The following is an 18,367-nucleotide window of genomic DNA, read 5'->3' as shown; positions in this document are numbered from 1 at the left end:
CACCCAACTAGGTTTGCAAGTGGGTGGGGAACCCCCTTTGCAGCTGATAAATTAGTCATCAAAATATGCAAAGAGGCAGCTGACTGAGGTTTTAACCCAGCATCTGGCTTTGACAGCCAGGACATGGGTTTCCTGAGCTCCGTAGAGAATGCCAGGGACAATGAGGAATGCCACTTCAGTGAAACTGACAGGTTCAGAAGCTTTCAAACAGTGAAACTGAATTGCTGCAGCAATGACTAGGTGAGAGGATGCTTTTCATAGCAGTTCTTCTGATAATGAACTCTGAATGCTTGACAGGTGATCTCTAACTTCTTGGAAGTTTTTTGTTATTCTTTCATGGAATGTGAGCATCGTTGGCAAAGTCAGAGTTTATTGTCCACCCCTAATTGCTTTTGAGGAGGTGGTGAGCTGTCTTCTTGAACTGCTGCTGTCCATATTGTGTAGGTACACCCACAGTAATATTAAGGAGTTCAAGATTTTTGACTTGGCAATAGTGAAGGAATGGAGATATAGTTTAATGCCAAGATGGTGTGAGGCCTGGAGGGGAACATGCATCTGCTGCCTTGTCCTTCTAGGCGGTAGAAAATGCATATTTGGAGGGTGCTGTTGAAGGTTGCTTGGCGAGTTGCTGCTATGCATCTTGCATATGGGTACACACTGCTGTCACCATGGTGGTGGAGGGAGTTAATGTTTAAGGTGGTGAATGGGGTGCTGATTGAGTTGGCTGCATTGTCCTGGATGATGTTGAGTTTTGTTGGAGCTGCACACATCCAGGCAAGTGGAAAGTATTGCATCACATTCCTGACTTTGTTTTGGTTTTGACAGGTTTTGGGGAATCAGGAGATGAATTACCCACCTCAGAATTCCTACCGTCTGACCTGCTCTTGTATTTATCTGGATGCTCCAGTTCAGTTTCTGATCAATGATAATACCCAGGGTGCTAACGATCATAATGCCATTGAATGTCAAATGGATGTGGTTAGATTTTCTCTTGTTGGAGGTGGTCATTGCCTGGCACTTAAGTGGCAAGTAACATTCATGCACACGTTAGCCTAAACCTGAAAGTTGTCCAGGTCTTGCTGCATGTGGATACGGACTGTTTCAGTATCTTGGGAGTTGCGGTTAGCGCTGAGCATTGTTCAGTCAACTGCAAACATCTCCACCCGTGACCTCATGTTGGAAAGGAGGTCATTGATGAAGTAGCACAAGATGATTTGACCCTGAGGAACTCCTGCAACGATGTTCTGAGATAACTAGCCTACAACAGCAATCTTCTTTTGTGCTAGCTGAGAGTTTTCCCCCTGATAACCACTGACTTCAATTTTGCTAGGGCTCCTTGATGCCACAATTGGTTAAATGCTTCCTTGATGTCTAGGGCAGTCATTCTTATCTCACCACTAGAAATTCACTTCTTTGTCCGTGATTGAACCAAGGCTTTAAAGAGGTCTGGAACTTAGTGGTCTTCATGCAGCCCAAACTGAGCAGATGAGCAGGTTATTGCTAAGTGTGACTTGATAGCACTGTCTAAGATATTGTCCATAATTTTGCTGATGACCAAAAGTAGACTGATAGGGCAGTAATTGTCTGGTTTTGATTTATCCTGCTTTTTGTGGACAGGACATATTTGGGAAATTTTCCACACTTTTGGATAGATGTCAGTGTTGTAGCTGGACTGGAAGAGCTTAGCTAGGCTACATGGCTGGTTCTCGAGCACTAGTCTTCAGTACTGTTACTGGGATGTTGACAGGGCCCAGGTCAGTTCACCTCTCTTGCACTTCACACACCTCAGTCTGCACTTCTCTGCTGTCAGCCTTCACTGTGGCACTGGAACAGCTTGTGCAGGTCTACCTTGGACCTCTGATGAAGAATTAGAGGAGCAGCACCAGAAACACCAACAGCACAGGGAAGAGCAGGAGCAATACCGGCAGCAACACCAGCTGTCTTCCCTTAGCCACATGTCACTCCACAGAATAGAGGAGATAGACACAGAGATTTCACTTGAAAGAGGTGAGACCCCCAACACAGGGTTTACAAGCAGAGGATCAGTTCTCTCAACATGTGTGTGCATGAGTGCTGCAGGAGGCTCAGGCGTTCATGACATGTTGTTGCTGACATCTGTAGCCTCCAGAACAAAACTCCTCCCCAATGGACTGCTGGGCGCGCATTGCAAGCGGTGAAGGTGGCTCTCATTGGTGGGGGGGCTATCCCTCACACCCCGCAACTCCAGTTCTCTGCCTCTTCCTGCTGTTCTGTGCTTTCTTCTCCTGCAAGGAGAACCTGCTTGATTTTCACTCCATTGAAATCAATGGGATGACTTTGGATGGGTTCTACAATGGGAGGTTGATCTTTTCCACTGTCTTGCTGTCCAGGCACAGAGGTTGAACATTACTCCCATTAGATGTCATGGTATTTGTAGTTATGTTTTAATGCATTTTTCTGATGTATTGATTGTCTGTGTGCAATACTACAAATTATTCTATTACCTGAGGAGTAGCGGTGGATGTTTCAACGATAAAAACAAAAAACTGCGGATGCTGGAAATCCAAAACAAAAACAGAAATACCTGGAAAAACTCAGCAGGTCTGGCAGCATCGGCGGAGAAGAACAAATTTGATGTTTTGAGTCCTCATGACTCTTCAACAGAACTAAGTAAAAATAGGAGAGGTGAAATATAAGCTGGTTTAAGGTGGGGGGTGGGGGAAGAAGTTGGGGGGGTGCGGTGGTTGTAGGGACAAGCAAGCAGTGATAGGAGCAGATAACCAAAAGATGTCACAGTCAAAAGAACAAAGAGGTGTTGAAAGTGGTGATATTATCTAAAAGAATGTGCTAATTAAGAATAGGTAGCAGGTATGTGGAACATTCCTTGTTCCAGTCCTACTCCGGCCCCCTCCCACAACTCTTTCTCCAGTACATCAATGATTACTTCGGTGCTGCTTCATGCTCTCGTCAGTACCTGAAAAAATTTATTAAGTTTGCTTCCAATCTCCACCCCTCCATCATTTTCACATGGTCCATCTCTGACACTTCCCTTCCCTTCCTTGACTTCTCTGTCCACCAATATCCATTACAAGCCTACCGACTCCCACAGCTAACTCGACTACAGCTCCTCATACCCCGCTTCCTGTAAGGACTCCATCCCATTCTCTCAGTTCCTTCACCTCTGTCGCATCTGTCCTGATGATGTCACCTTCAAAAACAGTTCCTCTGACATGTCCTCCTTCTTCCTTAACCGAGGTTTTCCACCCACAGTCGTTGACAGGGCCCTCAACCGTGTCCAGCCCATCTCCTGCGCATCCGCCCTCACGCCTTCTCCTCCCTCCCAGAAACATGATAGGGTCCCCCTTGTCATCACTTATCACCCCACCAGCCTCCACATTCAAAGGATCATCCTCCGCCATTTCCGCCAACTCCAGCATGATGCCACCACCAAACACATCTTCCCTTCACCCCCCCCGGCGGCATTCCATAGGGATCGTTCCCTCCATGACACCCTGGTCCACTCCTGCATCACCCCCTACTCCTCAACCTCCACCTACGGCACCTCCCCATGCATACGCAAAATATGCAACACCTGCCCCTTCACTTCCTCTCTCCTCACTGTCCAAGGGCCCAAACACTCCTTTCAAGTGAAGCAGCATTTCACTTGCATTTCCCCCAACTTAGTCTACTGCATTCGTTGTTCCCAATGCAGCCTCCTTGGGAGAGACCAAAAGCAGATTGGGCGACCGCTTTGCAGAACACCTTCGGTCTGTCTGCAAGAATGACCCAGACCTCCCTGTCGCTTGTCATTTTAACACTCCACCCTGCTCTCTTGCCCACATGTCTGTCCTTGGCTTGCTGCATTGTTCCAGTGAAGCTCAACGCAAACTGGAGGAACAGCACTCATCTTCCGACTAAGCACTTTACAGCCTTCCGGACTGAATATTGAGTTCAACAATTTTAGATCTTGAACTCCCTCCTCCATCCCCACCCCTTTTCCGTCAGGATTTTCGAATCTCTCTCTTCTTGCCTTGTTCACCTTCATTGCTTTCCATTTCTCTCCTGGTGTTTGACAAGGTGTTTATTAAAACTCGCTTTCACAGCCATATTTCCTTTCTCAGTGACTGTCTCCATCTCCGGCTTACCCCACGTGGTTTCAACTGAAATTCCATCCCTCATGTTTCGAACCCACCCAGGATTACAGGTATCTCCGGGACAGAAAACGTTTCTCGGACTGCTGTTTCCGTCGCATTCTGAGATCCACACTCAGTGCCATGCACTGCCATATGAACACACTCAACCTCTCCCTCCAGCACCCTTTTTCAAAGCTGCGCATGCCCCCAGTTTCATTTTATTCTTCGTCTCATCCAACGCCTCAACAAGAAACTTTTTATCTTTCTCGCAAGTGTTAAGGAACGCAAGCTCCAACAACTCATCGACACCAACACTCATCTAAGACCCTCCACCCCTGCCTGTCCCCCCGTCCCCACCCCGTCTTCCAATCCCAGCCCCAGCCGTGTATTCACTATACCCCATGACCTTCCCCTCTCCGACACTGAACATTCAGTGCTCAGTAAAGGACTTAGTTTCATACCCTTACGCCCTCAATGAATTTCGGGCTCGGCACGATGCTGAACTCTTCTTCCACCGTCTTCGTCTCCGTGCTCACTTCGTTGGGCAGGAGTCCTCTCCCCGTTCAACGGATCCTTTTACCCACCTCCAATATTCTCTCTCCACCTGGACCCACCCCTCTGGATTATTACCTTCTCTTGATCTTTTCATTGAGAACTGTCAGCATGACATTAGTCGTCTCAATTTCTCTGCACCTCTCCCCATTCTAACCTCTCTCTGAACTTACTGCACTCCGTTCTCTCAGGTCCAACCCTAACATTGTCATCAAACCCGCTGACAAGGATGGTGCTGTTGTTGTCTGGCGCACTGACCTCTACCTCTCGGAGGCTGAGCGTCAACTCGCAGACACTTCCTCCTACCTCTCCCTGGACCATGACCCCACCACTGAACGTCAAGCCATTGTTTCTAGGACTGTCACTGACCTCATCTCCTCTGGAGATCTTCCTCCCATAGCTTTCAACCTGATAGTCGCCCAACCTCGGACGGCCCGCTTCTACCTCCTACCCAAAATCCACAAACAGGACTGTCCAGGCAGACCGATCGTGCCAGCCTGTTCCTGCCCCACGGAACTCATTTCTCGCTATCTTGACTCCCTTCTCTCTCCCCTTGTCCAGTCCCTTCCCAGCAACATCCATGATTCCTCTGATACCTTACGTCACATCAACAAGTTCCAGTTCCCTGGCCCCAACCGCCTCCTCTTCACCTCCATCCCCCACCAGGATGGTCTGTGGGCTCTCAGCTTCTTCCTCGGACAGAGGCCCGAACAATCCCCATCCACCTCTACTCTCCTCCATCTGGCTGAATTTGTTCTCCCACTGAACAATTTCTCCTTTAACTCCTCTCACTTCCTCCAAATAAAAGGTGTGGCTATGAGTACCCATGGGCCCCAGCTATGCCTATCTCTTTATGGGGTATGTGGAACATTCCTTGTTCCAGTCCTACTCTGGCTTCCTCCCACAACTCTTTCTCCGGTACATCAATGCTCTCGTCAGGAACTGGAAAAATTTATTAAGTTTGCTTCCAATTTCCACCCCTCCATCATTTTCACATGGTCCATCTCTGACACTTCCCTTCCGTTCCTTGACCTCGCTGTCTCAATTTCTGGTGATAGACTGTCCACCAATAACCATTACAAGCCTACCGACTCCCACAGCTACCTTGACTACAGCTCCTCATACCCCACTTCCTGTAAGGACTCCATCCCATTCTCTCAGTTCCTTCGCCTCCGTCGTATCTGTTCTGATGATGCCACTTTCAAAAACAGTTCCTCTGACATGTCCTCCTTCTTCCTTAACCGAGGTTTTCCACCCACGGCCGTTGACAAGGCCTTCAACCGTGTCCGGCCCATCTCCCGCACGTCTGCCCTCATGTCTTCTCCTCCCTCCCAGAAACATGATAGGGTCCCCCTTGTCCTCACTTATCACCCCACCAGCCTCCGCATTCAAAGGATCATCCTCCGCCATTTCCACCAACTCCAGCATGATGTCATCACCAAACACATCTTCCCTTCACCCCCCATGGCGGCATTCCGTAGGGATCGTTCCCTCCGGGACACCCTGGTCCACTCCTGCATCACCCCCTACTCCTCAACCCCCACCTATGGCACCTCCACATGCATATGCAAAATATGCAACACCTGCCCCATCACTTCCTCTCTCCTCACCGTCCAAGGGCCCAAACACTCCTTTCACCTGAAGCAGCATTTCACTTGCATTTCCCCCAACTTATGCTACTGCATTTGTTGCTCCCAATGTGGTTTCCTCTACATTGGAGAGACCAAACGCAGACTGGGCGACCGCTTTGCAGAACACCTTCCGTCTGCCGCAAGAATGACCCAGACCTCCCTGTCCCTTGCCATTTTAACACTCCACCCTGCTCTCTTGCCCACATGTCTGTCCTTGGCTTGCTGCATTGTTCCAGTGAAGTTCAACGCAAACTGGAGGAATAGCACCTCATCTTCCGACTAGGCACTTTACAGACTTCCGGACTGAATATTGAGTTCAACAACTTTAGATCTTGAACTCCCTCCTCCATCCCAACCCCCTTTCCATTTCTTCCCCCTCCCTTTTGTTTATTCCAATAATTTATATAAATTTTTCTTTTCCCACCTATTTCCATTATTTTTAAATCTGTACCTTTTATGCCCTTTTAGACTTATTTCACCCCAGCCCCACGAAAGCTATCTGTACCTTGCGTGTCCTGCTATCCATTCTTAATTAGCACATTCTTTTAGATAATATCACCACCTTCAACACCTCTTTGTTCCTTCGTCTGTGACATCTTTTGGTTATCTCCTCCTATCACTGCTTGCGTGTCCCTACAACCACACCCCCCCACTTCTCCCCCACCCCCCCCCCCCCACCTTAAACCAGTTTATATTTCACCCCTCTCCTTTTTTTACTTAGTTCTGTTGAAGGGTCTTGAGGACTCGAAACGTCAACTTTGTTCTTCTCCGCCGATGCTGCCAGACCTGCTGAGTTTTTCCAGGTATTTCTGTTTTTGCGATGTTTCAACGATGACTGGTTAGTATCTGCAACAAAACTGATAATCCTAATGCAGAACCACCTTTACTGGAATCATTCATTGTTTTCAGAGGAAGCATCTATAGTTACTTGTGCAGAGCTTGTGGTGGAAAAGGACTGTTGCTGACATGAGTTCTGTTGAATTTCACAGCAAGATGACTGTAATTGGAGAGTCACTCCATTGAAATGTCAAGAGTGACAGTTCAATAGAGTCAGGCTAATGTAGCGGACTCTGTCTCAAAACTGTTTCTGTTTTCAAGTACAGATCACAAGGGGCACACAGCATGCTGAGCCACTGTCTTGCATCAGCTAGTTCCTCATGACCAATCCCATCCTTTCATTGCTCTGTACGTATCAAGATCTTCTAATGGAAACTGGCTATCATTGCTGGCAACTGACTAAAACCTTGGCAGTGATAGTTGGTGCTCTTTGGTTTGAACTGCAGAGTGATTGTTTTGTTTGTTCTGGGAAGAGAATGGATGATAATCCCATATCTGGTGCCAGCTGTCTGGGTAATTGGGCACATAAGGTAACCCTGAGTCATCGAATGTGTGTGGCCAGGACAATGGAAACTGAAGACTAAGCAGTCCATGTCCAAATGCAGCAAGACCTGGACAATATCCAGGCTTGGGCTGATAAGTGGCAAGTAACATTCGTGCCACACAAGTGCCAGGCAATGACCATCTCTAACAAGAGAGAACCTAACCATTGCTCCTTGACAATTCAATGGCATTACCATCGCAGAATCCCCCACTATGAACATCCTAGGGGTTACCAGAAACTGAGCTGGACTAGTCATATAAATATTGTGGCTACAAGAGCAGGTCAGAGGCTAGGCATCCTGCAGCGAGTAACTCACCTCCTGACTCCCCAAAGCCTGTCTACCATCTACCATCAAGAGTGTGATGGAATACTCTCCGCTTGCTTGAATGAGTGTAGCTCCAATAATAATCAAGGAGCTTGACACCATCCAGGACAAAGCAACCCACTGATTGGAACCACATCCGCAAACATTCACTCCCTCTACCACCTATGCACAGTAACAGCAGTATGTACCATCTACAAGATGCACTGCAGAAATTCACCAAAGCTCCTTAGGTAGCACCTACCAAACCCACGACCACTACCATCTAGAAGGACAAGGACAGCAGACACATGGGAACACCACCACCTAGAAGTCCCCCTCCAAGTTACTCACCATCCTGACTTGGAAATATATTGCTGTTTTTTCACTGTTACTGGGTCAAGATCCCGGAACTCCCTCCCTAACTGCACTGTGGGTGTACCTATACCGCAGGGACTGCAGCAGTTCAAGAAAGCAGCTCACCACCAACTTCTCAAGGGTAATTAGGGATGGGCAATAAGTGCTGGCCTAGCCAACGATGCTCATATCCTGCAAATGGATAAAAAAGAATCCTCTTCCAAATTCCAATCTAATTCGATGGCTACTCAACATTGTTGTGGGAGCACAGTATCTTTACAGTGCAGGAGACCATTTGGCCCATCGAGTCTGCAATGGCTCTCTGAAAGAGCATTCGACTTAGTTCCACTCCCCTGCCTTATCCCAGTAACATTGCACATTCCCTTTTTTCAGGTAGCAATCCAATTTCCTTTTGAATACCTTGATTGAACCTGCCTCCACCACCCTTTCTGGAAGTTTGTTCCAGACTCCAACCACCCTCTGGGTGAAAAGCCTTTCTTCACATCACATTTACTCCTTTTGTCAATTAATTTGAATCTGTGCTCTCTGGTTCTTGATGATTTCTTGAGTGGGAACAGTTTCTCACTATTTACCCTATCCATACCCTTCCGGATCTTGAATACCTCCATCAAGTCTCCTCTCAGCCTTCTTTTCTCCAAAGTAAGCAGTCCCAACCTCTCCAATCTATCCTTATAGTTTTAGTTCTTCATCCCGGGAATCATTCTTGTGAATCGCCTCTGTACTCTCTCCAATGCCTCCACATCCTCCCTCAAGAATGGCACCCAGAACTAGACGCAGTACTCCACATGTCTTCTACAAGTTCAACATGACCTCCTTACTCTTGTACTCAATGCCCCTCTTAATAAAGCCTAAGATATATGTTTTATTAACTGCACTCTCGAGATGCCCTGCCATCTTAAATGACCTATGTACACATACACCGAGGTCCCTCTGTTCCTGCACCTCCATTAGAGGCTCTCCCTTTATTTTATTCTGTCTCACCATATCTTTCCTGCCAAAACAAATCACCTCACACTTCTCTGTATTGAACTTCATCTGCCACTTGTCTGCCCAATCCACCAACATGTTGATGCCCTTTTGAAGTTCAACACTATCTTCATCACAGTTGAGAACATTTCCAATCTTCATATCATCTGCAAATTTGAAATCATGCCCTGCACACCACAGTCTAGGTCATTTATGTATATCAGGAAGAGCAAGGGACCCAACACTGACCCCTGAGGAACTCTACGACAAACCTTCCTCCAAACTGAAATACAACCATTTATCACTGTTGTTTCCTGTCACTTAGCCAATTTCTTATCCAAGTGCCTACTTTCCCTTTTATTCCATGACCTAGAATTTTGTTCACAAGTCTGTTGTGTGGCTCAAATGCCTTTTGAAAATCCATATCAACAACATTTCCTTTATCAACCTTTTCTGTTATCTCCTCAAAAAACTCCAAGTTAGTTAAACATGATTTTCCCTTGATGAATCTATGCTGGCTTTCCTTAATTATCCTGCACTTAACGATCTAAGTCTAAGCGATTATTGATTTTATCCCATCCTATAGTTTCCAGAAGTTTCCCTAACGCTGAGGTCAAACTGACTGGCCTGTAGTTGCCAGCTTTATCCTTGCACTCCTTTTTAAACAAGGTTGTAACATTCACAGTTCTCCAGTCCTCAGTATCTCAGGAAGATTTGAAGATTATCACCAGTGCATCTGCAATTTCCACGCTCACTTCCCTCAGTACCCTTGGATGCATCTCATCTGGTCCTGGTACCTTATTTATTTTAAGGAAAGATAGCCTTTCCAACACCACTTTCCTCTCAATTGTAAGTTATTCTCTTGTACAGTTACCTTCTCTCTCACCTCGGCCTGGGTAGCATCTTCTTCTTTTGTAAAGACAGATGCAAAGTATTTATTCAACATCTCTGCTATTTCTCTAGCCACCACATGCAAGTCCCCTTTTTGTCCCTAATCAGCCCTACTGTTTCTTTTACCACCCTTTTATTGTTTACATGCTTATAGAAGACCTTGGGATTCCCTTTTATGTTCACTGCCAACCTCTTTTCATGCTCTTCTTCTTGTTTTTCTTATTAGTTTTTTCACTTCCCCTCAGGTCCTTCTATATTCAGTCTGATTCTCCATTGCATTTTCTACCTGACATCTGTCATATATGCACTTCTTCCTTTCATCTTCACTTCTATCCCTCTCATCATCCAGGGCGCTCTGGATTTATTTGTCCTACCTTTCCCCTTCAAGGGAATATACCTTGACATTGCCTACAGTACTTTTTCTTTGAAGGTGATCTATTGTTCAGCGACTGTCTTTTCTGCCAATATTTGATTTCAACTCACATGACATTCTCATCCCATTGAAGCTAACTTTCCCCCAATTAATTATCCCTGCTCTGGATTGTTCTCTGTCCTTTTCCATGATTAACCTAAGCCTTATAAAACAGTGGTCACTGTGCCCTAGAGGCTCTCCCACTGATATTTGATCCACTTGGGCCAACTCATTTTCCAGAACCAGGTCCAAAAGTACATGTCCTCTCGTTGGACTGGAAGCACACTGCTGTATTAATTATCATGAATACATTCCAGAAACTCTCTCCTCTCTTGTCCTTTTGTACTATTCCCATCCCAGTCTATATTTGGATAATTGAAGTCCTCCATTATGATTACTCAATAACTCTTGCACCTCTCCATAATTTCTTTGCAAATTTGTTTCTCCACATCCCTTCCACTAATTGGTGGTCTATATACTATACCAATCAATGTTATTGTACCTTTCCCATTCCTTGTCTTTAGCCAGAGAGATTCTGTTCTTGACCCCTCTGGAACATCCTCTCTCTCCAGTACTGTAATGCCAACTTTAACCAATATTGCCACTCACCCCGCCCCTTTTCTTCCTTTCTTGTCTCTCCTAGCCCAGGAATATTTAGCACCCAGTCCTGCCCTTCTTTGAGCCAGGTCTCTGTTATAACAATATCATAATTGCATTTGTCAACCTGTGCCTGCAGTTCACCAATCTTATTAATCACACTTCGTGCATTCACATACAGGCACATTAGCCCTGATTTTCCCACTTAACCAGCATTCCAGTCATACAGCTCTTATTTGTAACAGATCTTATACAGCAGGCTGTCGGTGCCTTTAAATAACCCCCTACCCAATGTCCCATGTTTGGCAGAGTGGTAGTTAGCAGCCCTGGCTCGCTGCTGATACGCAACATGGCATTGCTCGTGAGGCCAGCTCATTTGTATGGAAGCGTACATAACACCTGGGCAATGCTAAAATGCCATATTGAGGGGCTCTATTATTAATCTGAGTATCTAAACTACATATGTAGATATGGAAAGAACAATTTAACTACAATAATGGTTTTATTGAATTGTAGTGTGAAAATCATATGATATTTAAATAATATGGTACGTACCACAAATTCTCCTTCATTTTGTTACTGGTTCATTCACCTTGACCACAAAAAAAATTTCTTCCATTGTGGAAATATAGATTCATCTCCAATATGAACTACCCTTTGATTCCATGTTCAGTAATTAAATGCATGAAGTCCACAACACAGAAACCAAGTATTTTCCCAACTGGCCATTGCTGGTGTTTATGCTCCAAATGAGCCTCCTCCCATTCCTCTTTGTATAACTCTATCAGCATATCCTTTATGACTTCTTTTTATGATTGGGAGACAGAGACATAAGACCAAGGTCCAGAGTATAGGACATCAGAAAGCTTTAGAAGAGGTAACCCAGTGAGTAATAGTTCGGTGCTAGTTTAGCTTAAATGGTACACTCTTATTTCTGTCAAAAGCTATGCATTCATGTCTCACTCCAGAATTTGAGCACATATACCTGGAATTGAAGTGGGGATTCTCCAAGGAGAGATCAGTTGAATCCCTAGAGAAACAGCTGTTAACACTATTTCTCCAGAGTTCGTGTTGAAGTTCTGGGGGGAAAATTCCATGGAAATCCTTCTCCATGAACAAGGTTGACATTGAATATGGAGGGTTTGCTGCATTGTCAGAGGTGCTGTCAATTGAATGAAATTTAAACAAAGGATCTATCTTCCTCCTTCAGAAGACATTAAAAATCCCATAATAATATTCAAGCACAGAGGGGAACTTATTCCCGGTCTAAACCAATAGCACCAAAATATCAGATCATTCATATTAATGCTATCTATGGGACTTTGCTGCGCACAAACTGGCTCCTGAATTTACCCACAAAATTGTGACTGCATATTAGAAGTAATTGAGTGAATCCCAAATACTTTGGACATCTCAAGAGTTGTGAACAGATGCTATAAAAACACAAATTCTTTCCTTTTTTTTTGAAGGGAAACAGTTGATGGAACCTACTCCCGAATGCCTCCAGGACTGTAAATGCAGAATACTACATACCTGAAGGTAAAGTTGCTATGGTGGCTGCATGCTAGCATTTGTCTATTTCAGCATATTACTGCCTAATACTGTAAAGCATTTTGCGGGACCAGTGGCCCTGATACTTAGTCATTTGCTAAATGCTCTGTGATGAGTAAAAAGCCAATAAGCTAACAGTAAGGGAACACCTAGCAAGCATTGTCTATTGAATTCAAATTGAGTTTGAGAAAATTTCAATATCCACAGCCTTTTTGGAAGAAGAGAGTTCTGGATTTTTACTACCCTTTGTGTGGATTGCTTCATGAATTCATCCCTGGATGGCCTTGCTATAATTTTAAGGTTGTGACCCCTTGTTCTGGATTCCCCCACTGGAGGTCATAGTTTCTCTCTACCATACCCAATAAAATTCCTTCATCATTTTAAAAGCCTCATTTTAGATCATCCTTTAACTTTCTATATTCAAGAGAATGCAAGCCACGTTTATGTAACCCTTTCAGTCCCAATGTTATTCTGGCGAATGTGTTGTACTCCCTCGAAGACCAATATTCTTCCTGATATTTAGTATCCAGAGCTGAATGCAGTGTGCCATATGGGAATGGACCAAAGCTATATACAATTGAAGTGTTGTTTCCTCACTGTTGCATTCCATTACCATTGAGATAAAGGTTAACATTACCTTTCCTGATTAGCATTAGTACCTGTGCAATAGATTACTGCTATGCTCTGCAAATATCAATTACCATTCCTCCAACAAGTACCTTCAAACTGCTGTTGACTGCACCGCATTGTTTCCTTTATGATGGGATTTTTGCTATGTTTGCTGCTGTCTGTCTTTCCACACCTCAAGGATTCCAGAACTTCCAAATCCTCTAAAATTGGATAATCACTTCTGAAACAATGGTTCCTGCTGGCAGTGACAAGTCTTCAGCACTTTCAAATGGAAACAGCTACAGGGTTTTTTTGACAGATACGTTGAATTCAAATCAATTTTCATTTTCTGCAGAAAGATGAGCCAGATAATGTTTTGCCAAGCAGGTTTCCTTCTTTCCTTAAATCCTTGGACTCCTTTAAGTGCTTTGAATTTACTTGCAGAAGTCACATTTTTTACATTAAAGGGTAAAAGTCAAGGATTTTGAACTTACCTTTATTGATAAATATCCTTTGAATAATTAAAAGCCTCCAACTGAGGCTACCCAAAAGCTCATACACAACACTGTTTAGTAATGAGTCGCATAGACTCGGAGGGTTATGACTCCAGTCTCCTACTTGTACCGAGCTACTTGATGCCAAAAGGACAGTGGTGGAGATAGTACAGCCGATCTGTGTCCCTAAATTTATAATATTTATCCTTGATCCCTGTCAGAATTGTAGGCTCATCCATTTCAAGCAAAGACAAATCGAATTGGTTGGTGCGTTTCCCATTTCACCTGGTTGAATAACCCGCTGGCATCTGCTCCCTTTTGCTCTTGTTGGCCACTGTCTAAGGTTGGACCAGATCATTTGCAACCTTGACATACGATTTGATCCCGAGATGAGCTTCCAAGCTCATATTCTCTCCAAGGCCTCCTAATTCCATCTCCACAACATCATCCCAGGCAGTTCAGCTGATTCTGAAGCTCTCATCCACACCTTTATTAACTCCAGAGTTTTCCTACATTACAACAGTGACTACACTTAGAATCATAGAATGGTTATAGAACAGAAAGTCATTCAGCCCATTCTGTCTCTGTTGCTCTCTGAAAGAACAATTCATTAAGAGACACTCTCCAGCCTTCTCCTTGTGGCCCTGAACATTCTTCTTTCTCAAATAATAATCCAATTTCCTTTTGATTGAACCTGTCTTCACCACACTACTAATGCAGTGCATTCCATATCTTAACCACTTGCTGTGTGAAAAAGTTTTTCCTCATGTCATCATTGCCTCTTTTGCCAATTACCTTTAATCTGTGCCCTCTAATTCTTGATTGTTCTACCAATGAGAACAGTTTCTCCCAATCTATTCTGTCTGGACACCTCATGGTTTTGAATACCTCCATCAAATCTCCCCGCAACCTTTTCTTCTCCAAGGAGAACAATCCCAACTTCTTCAATATATGTAATTGAAGTTCCTTATCCCTGGAACCATTTTCATGAATCTTTTCTGCACTCTGTCTAATGCCTTCACATCCTTAAAGTGTGGTGCCCCAGAACTGGACACAGTACTCCTGTTGAGGCCAAATCAGTGTTTTATATAGGTTTAACATAACTTCCTTCAAAGGTACTTCATTGGCTGCAAAGCACTTTAAGTGCTTGTGAAAAGCATGATATAAATGCAAGTCTTCTTTTTCCTAGATTTGACTATTTCCATGTACTTCTACCAATCTCCCATCTTCCATCCTCCAGAAACTCATAAAAAAACTCCACTGATTTGCACCAAGTCCTGTTCAGCCATCATCCTTGTACTCGTTGACCTACATTGTTTTCAGATCGCATCATGGCGATCCCCCCTCCCTATTTTTGCAATCTCCTTCCAACTTAATGACCCCTCTGTGATCTGCGCACTCAAACATTTCTGGTCGGTTAATCTGTGTTTAATTAGCGGCCTTACCTTTAGCTGCTTAGGCCCCTAGCTCTGGAATTCCCTCCCTAACCCTCTCCACATTGCTACGTGTCTCTCTTGCCCTTTAAGTTGCTCCTTAAAACTTACCACTGAACAAGTTTTTGGTCAACAGCTCTAATATCTCCTCATGTGGCTTGATGTCAAACGTTGTCTGATATAACTCCTGTGAAGTGCCTTTGGGTAGTTTACTATATTAAAGGCGCTATATAAATGCAAGTTGTCACTAACCAAACTGATACATGCAACATGGTTACTTGGACTGGTTGCCAGACGCCTACTGGAAACTGTAATTTTACATTGAAAATACACTGGCTTTTAGAAGAATAAGGGGTATAGGGACAAGAAGAAAGAAAATTGATGCAATTAAAAATGCAATGCTTGTAATTCCCACTGGTATTCTCTTGTGGGTGATTGGTGGAACTTCCAGAGAAACATCATATACCACGACCAACAAATATTTAAAGCATAAAAGCAAAATACTGCTGGAAATCTGAAACAAAAACAAAAATTGCTGGAAAAACTCAGCAGGTCTGATAGCATCTGTGGAGATAAAGACAGAGTTAACATTTCGAGTCCAGATGACTCTTCTTCAGAACTAAAGAGAAGTAGAAATGTGGTGAAATATATACCGTTTAAGTGGGGTGGGACAGTTGAAGCTGGATAGAAGGCCAGTGATAGGTGGAGGCAAAGGAGAGATTGCAAAAGATGTCATAAACAAAAGGTCAAAGGGGTGTTGATGGTGGTGATACTGGCTAAAGGAGGTGCTAATGGTGACATTAAGAGTGGAAAGCAATTTAAATTTTAAAGCAATTCCTCTGGGATTCCAATGACCTCCCCCTAATTTTATGCCAGTTGTGGCCAATCTTTATCCTCAACCAATATCAATAAAAACAGATTGTCATTACTCAATATTCAAGTCAATGTATGCAAATTTGCTGTGGTGGTTTCTTACATTATAATAGTGACTATATTTCAAAATACTTCATTGACTGTGAAATATTTTGCAGCACCCTGTTAAACCAGCTATGGAACACTTTTTTTCTTTACTAAAGCATATTTGTCCTCTAGTTACTGAAGAAACCTCTAGTAAACCACCATGTTAAAGTTGATAAAACAAAAAGAACACTAGACTACATCAGTATAATTTGCATCAAACATTTCAGTATTTGTTTTCAGCTCAAGAACACAGTGGATGAAGGTCATCTGAAGAAATTTCTTTCTCAGAAGAATGGGTTCAGATCACCCATTTGACAGACTGGGTGTGGACTTACTGAATTCTCTAAATGGAAATTTATATTGTTTACAATGGATAATCGACAATGCAATCCTACAAATTTAAACTGAAAAAGCAATATTTCACAAATTATGATACTTTGAAGATATTTGTACTTCCCCATATGCTGCTGTATAAACATCAACTCCAAACAGTTAGTGAACAATCTATACTCATAGAAGCTATATACAGTTAAACAGTGAATAACCTTTACTCGTTAGATACGCAGTGAGTAATCCTTACCTTAAAAATAAACAAATTATTACCCAGTGCATAATTTTCATCCTGCTAAATGAACAAGTTACACCCTCTCCAACCTGTCACCTTTTCTACCATCCTGCTTACTCATCTACACATCCATTCAGTCACCCTGCAGGTGACTCTGTCCAACTTTGACTAACCTGATTGAAGAAGCCCTTCTACAAAACATTGTTGCATGCAATTCAGGGTTAACTCAGCAACATGGGAGATTATTTACAGGACTGTGACTACAGTGAATGCCTACTAAGTACTTTGCACGCTTCCGGTTGACATAGGGAGGTTGGTGAAATGGGCAGAAACATGGCAAATTAAAGTTCAATGCAGACACATGTAAAGTGATGCACTTTAGGAAAACTAATATGGACAGTATACCAAAAATGACACAATTTTGAAAAGTGTGGATGTGCAGAGAGCCCTTGGTGTCCATATATATACACAAATCCTTAAAGGTAGATGGGCAAGTTGATAAATGCTTTTAGAGGAATGGAATTAAGAGATCATACCAAAATTTTATAAGTCACTGGTTAGGCCTCAGCTGGAGTATTGTGGGAAATTCTGGGCACTACAGGTCTGGAAAGATCTAAAGGTTTATAAAGGATACACAGAAAGTTCACCTGGATGTTGCTGTAGTGAGAGACTTCAGCTATAAGGTTAGGTTGGAAAAGTTAAGAATTTTGTCCTTGAGATAGAGAAGGTTTAGAGGGGACCCAATAGAGGTTTAAGATGGTGAGAGGTTTTGGTAGAGTAAAGGGGAAAAAATATGCGCTGTAGTGAGTAGGTTAATAAATAGAGGTCATAGATTCAAAATCATTGAAAAGGGATTTAATGGGGAGATAAGATTTTTTTCAAAGATTATTTTCACTTAGATTGATAATTGTCAGATCCTGGAACACAATACCTGAAAAGGTGGTGGAAGCAGATTTTGTAGATTCATAGAATTATAAAAGAGGGTTGAACAGGTATTTGAGGATGAGGAACTTTACAGGTTATGGAGAAAAGGCAGGGATGTGGAATAAAGCACGGCTGCTCTTTCATGAATCAGCTCAAGTGAGTCGAATTGCCTCCTTCTGTGTTTTAAGTTTCTATGATTCTATTGCTGAGAGTCCATGTGATGTTGTTATTTGTATGAACTGGAATGAGCCAAGCCTTCAAAATCACATCGATTTCAAAACCTGCATTTATTTTGGAAACACTTAACAGTGTTCAGAATTTAAGAAACTATTTACAGAGCAAGGTATTCAAGGAATACACTGTATACAAGTATACATTGCTGAACACATCATATGTTTATCCTCTGGTGTTTAATTGTGTGAGTAGGTAAAGTAGTATAACAATATATTTTTTTCAAATTAGAGTTATTTTATAGCCCTTAAAAGAGCCATTGCTAAACCCATTGAGAGTTAAATCTCCATCTTTGAAAGGTGCTATATATTTTTGATTTACTTCTATGATTGTACTTCAAGGGTACTCTTGACCCAGCTACTTCCCTTCAAAAGCAGTT

General features: G+C 43.3%; 1 protein-coding gene across 1 annotated transcript in view; it reads left to right on the top strand.

The window, feature by feature from the left end:
• Positions 1-16,958, top strand: part of LOC121284724 (uncharacterized protein C21orf58-like) — a 61,677-nt gene extending 44,719 nt beyond the window's left edge. Inside the window, exons 6-7 of the mRNA XM_041200276.1 lie at positions 12,691-12,760; positions 16,509-16,958. Coding sequence (XP_041056210.1) covers positions 12,691-12,736 — 46 coding nt within the window. The 3' untranslated portion in view covers positions 12,737-12,760; positions 16,509-16,958. The remainder of the gene's footprint in view (positions 1-12,690; positions 12,761-16,508) is intronic.
• Positions 16,959-18,367: the final 1,409 nt, after the last annotated feature.

This window comes from Carcharodon carcharias, chromosome 12 (assembly GCF_017639515.1).
Source record: "Carcharodon carcharias isolate sCarCar2 chromosome 12, sCarCar2.pri, whole genome shotgun sequence".
NCBI classification, from domain to species: domain Eukaryota; kingdom Metazoa; phylum Chordata; class Chondrichthyes; order Lamniformes; family Lamnidae; genus Carcharodon; species Carcharodon carcharias.
This window is presented reverse-complemented; position numbering and strand designations above follow the sequence as displayed.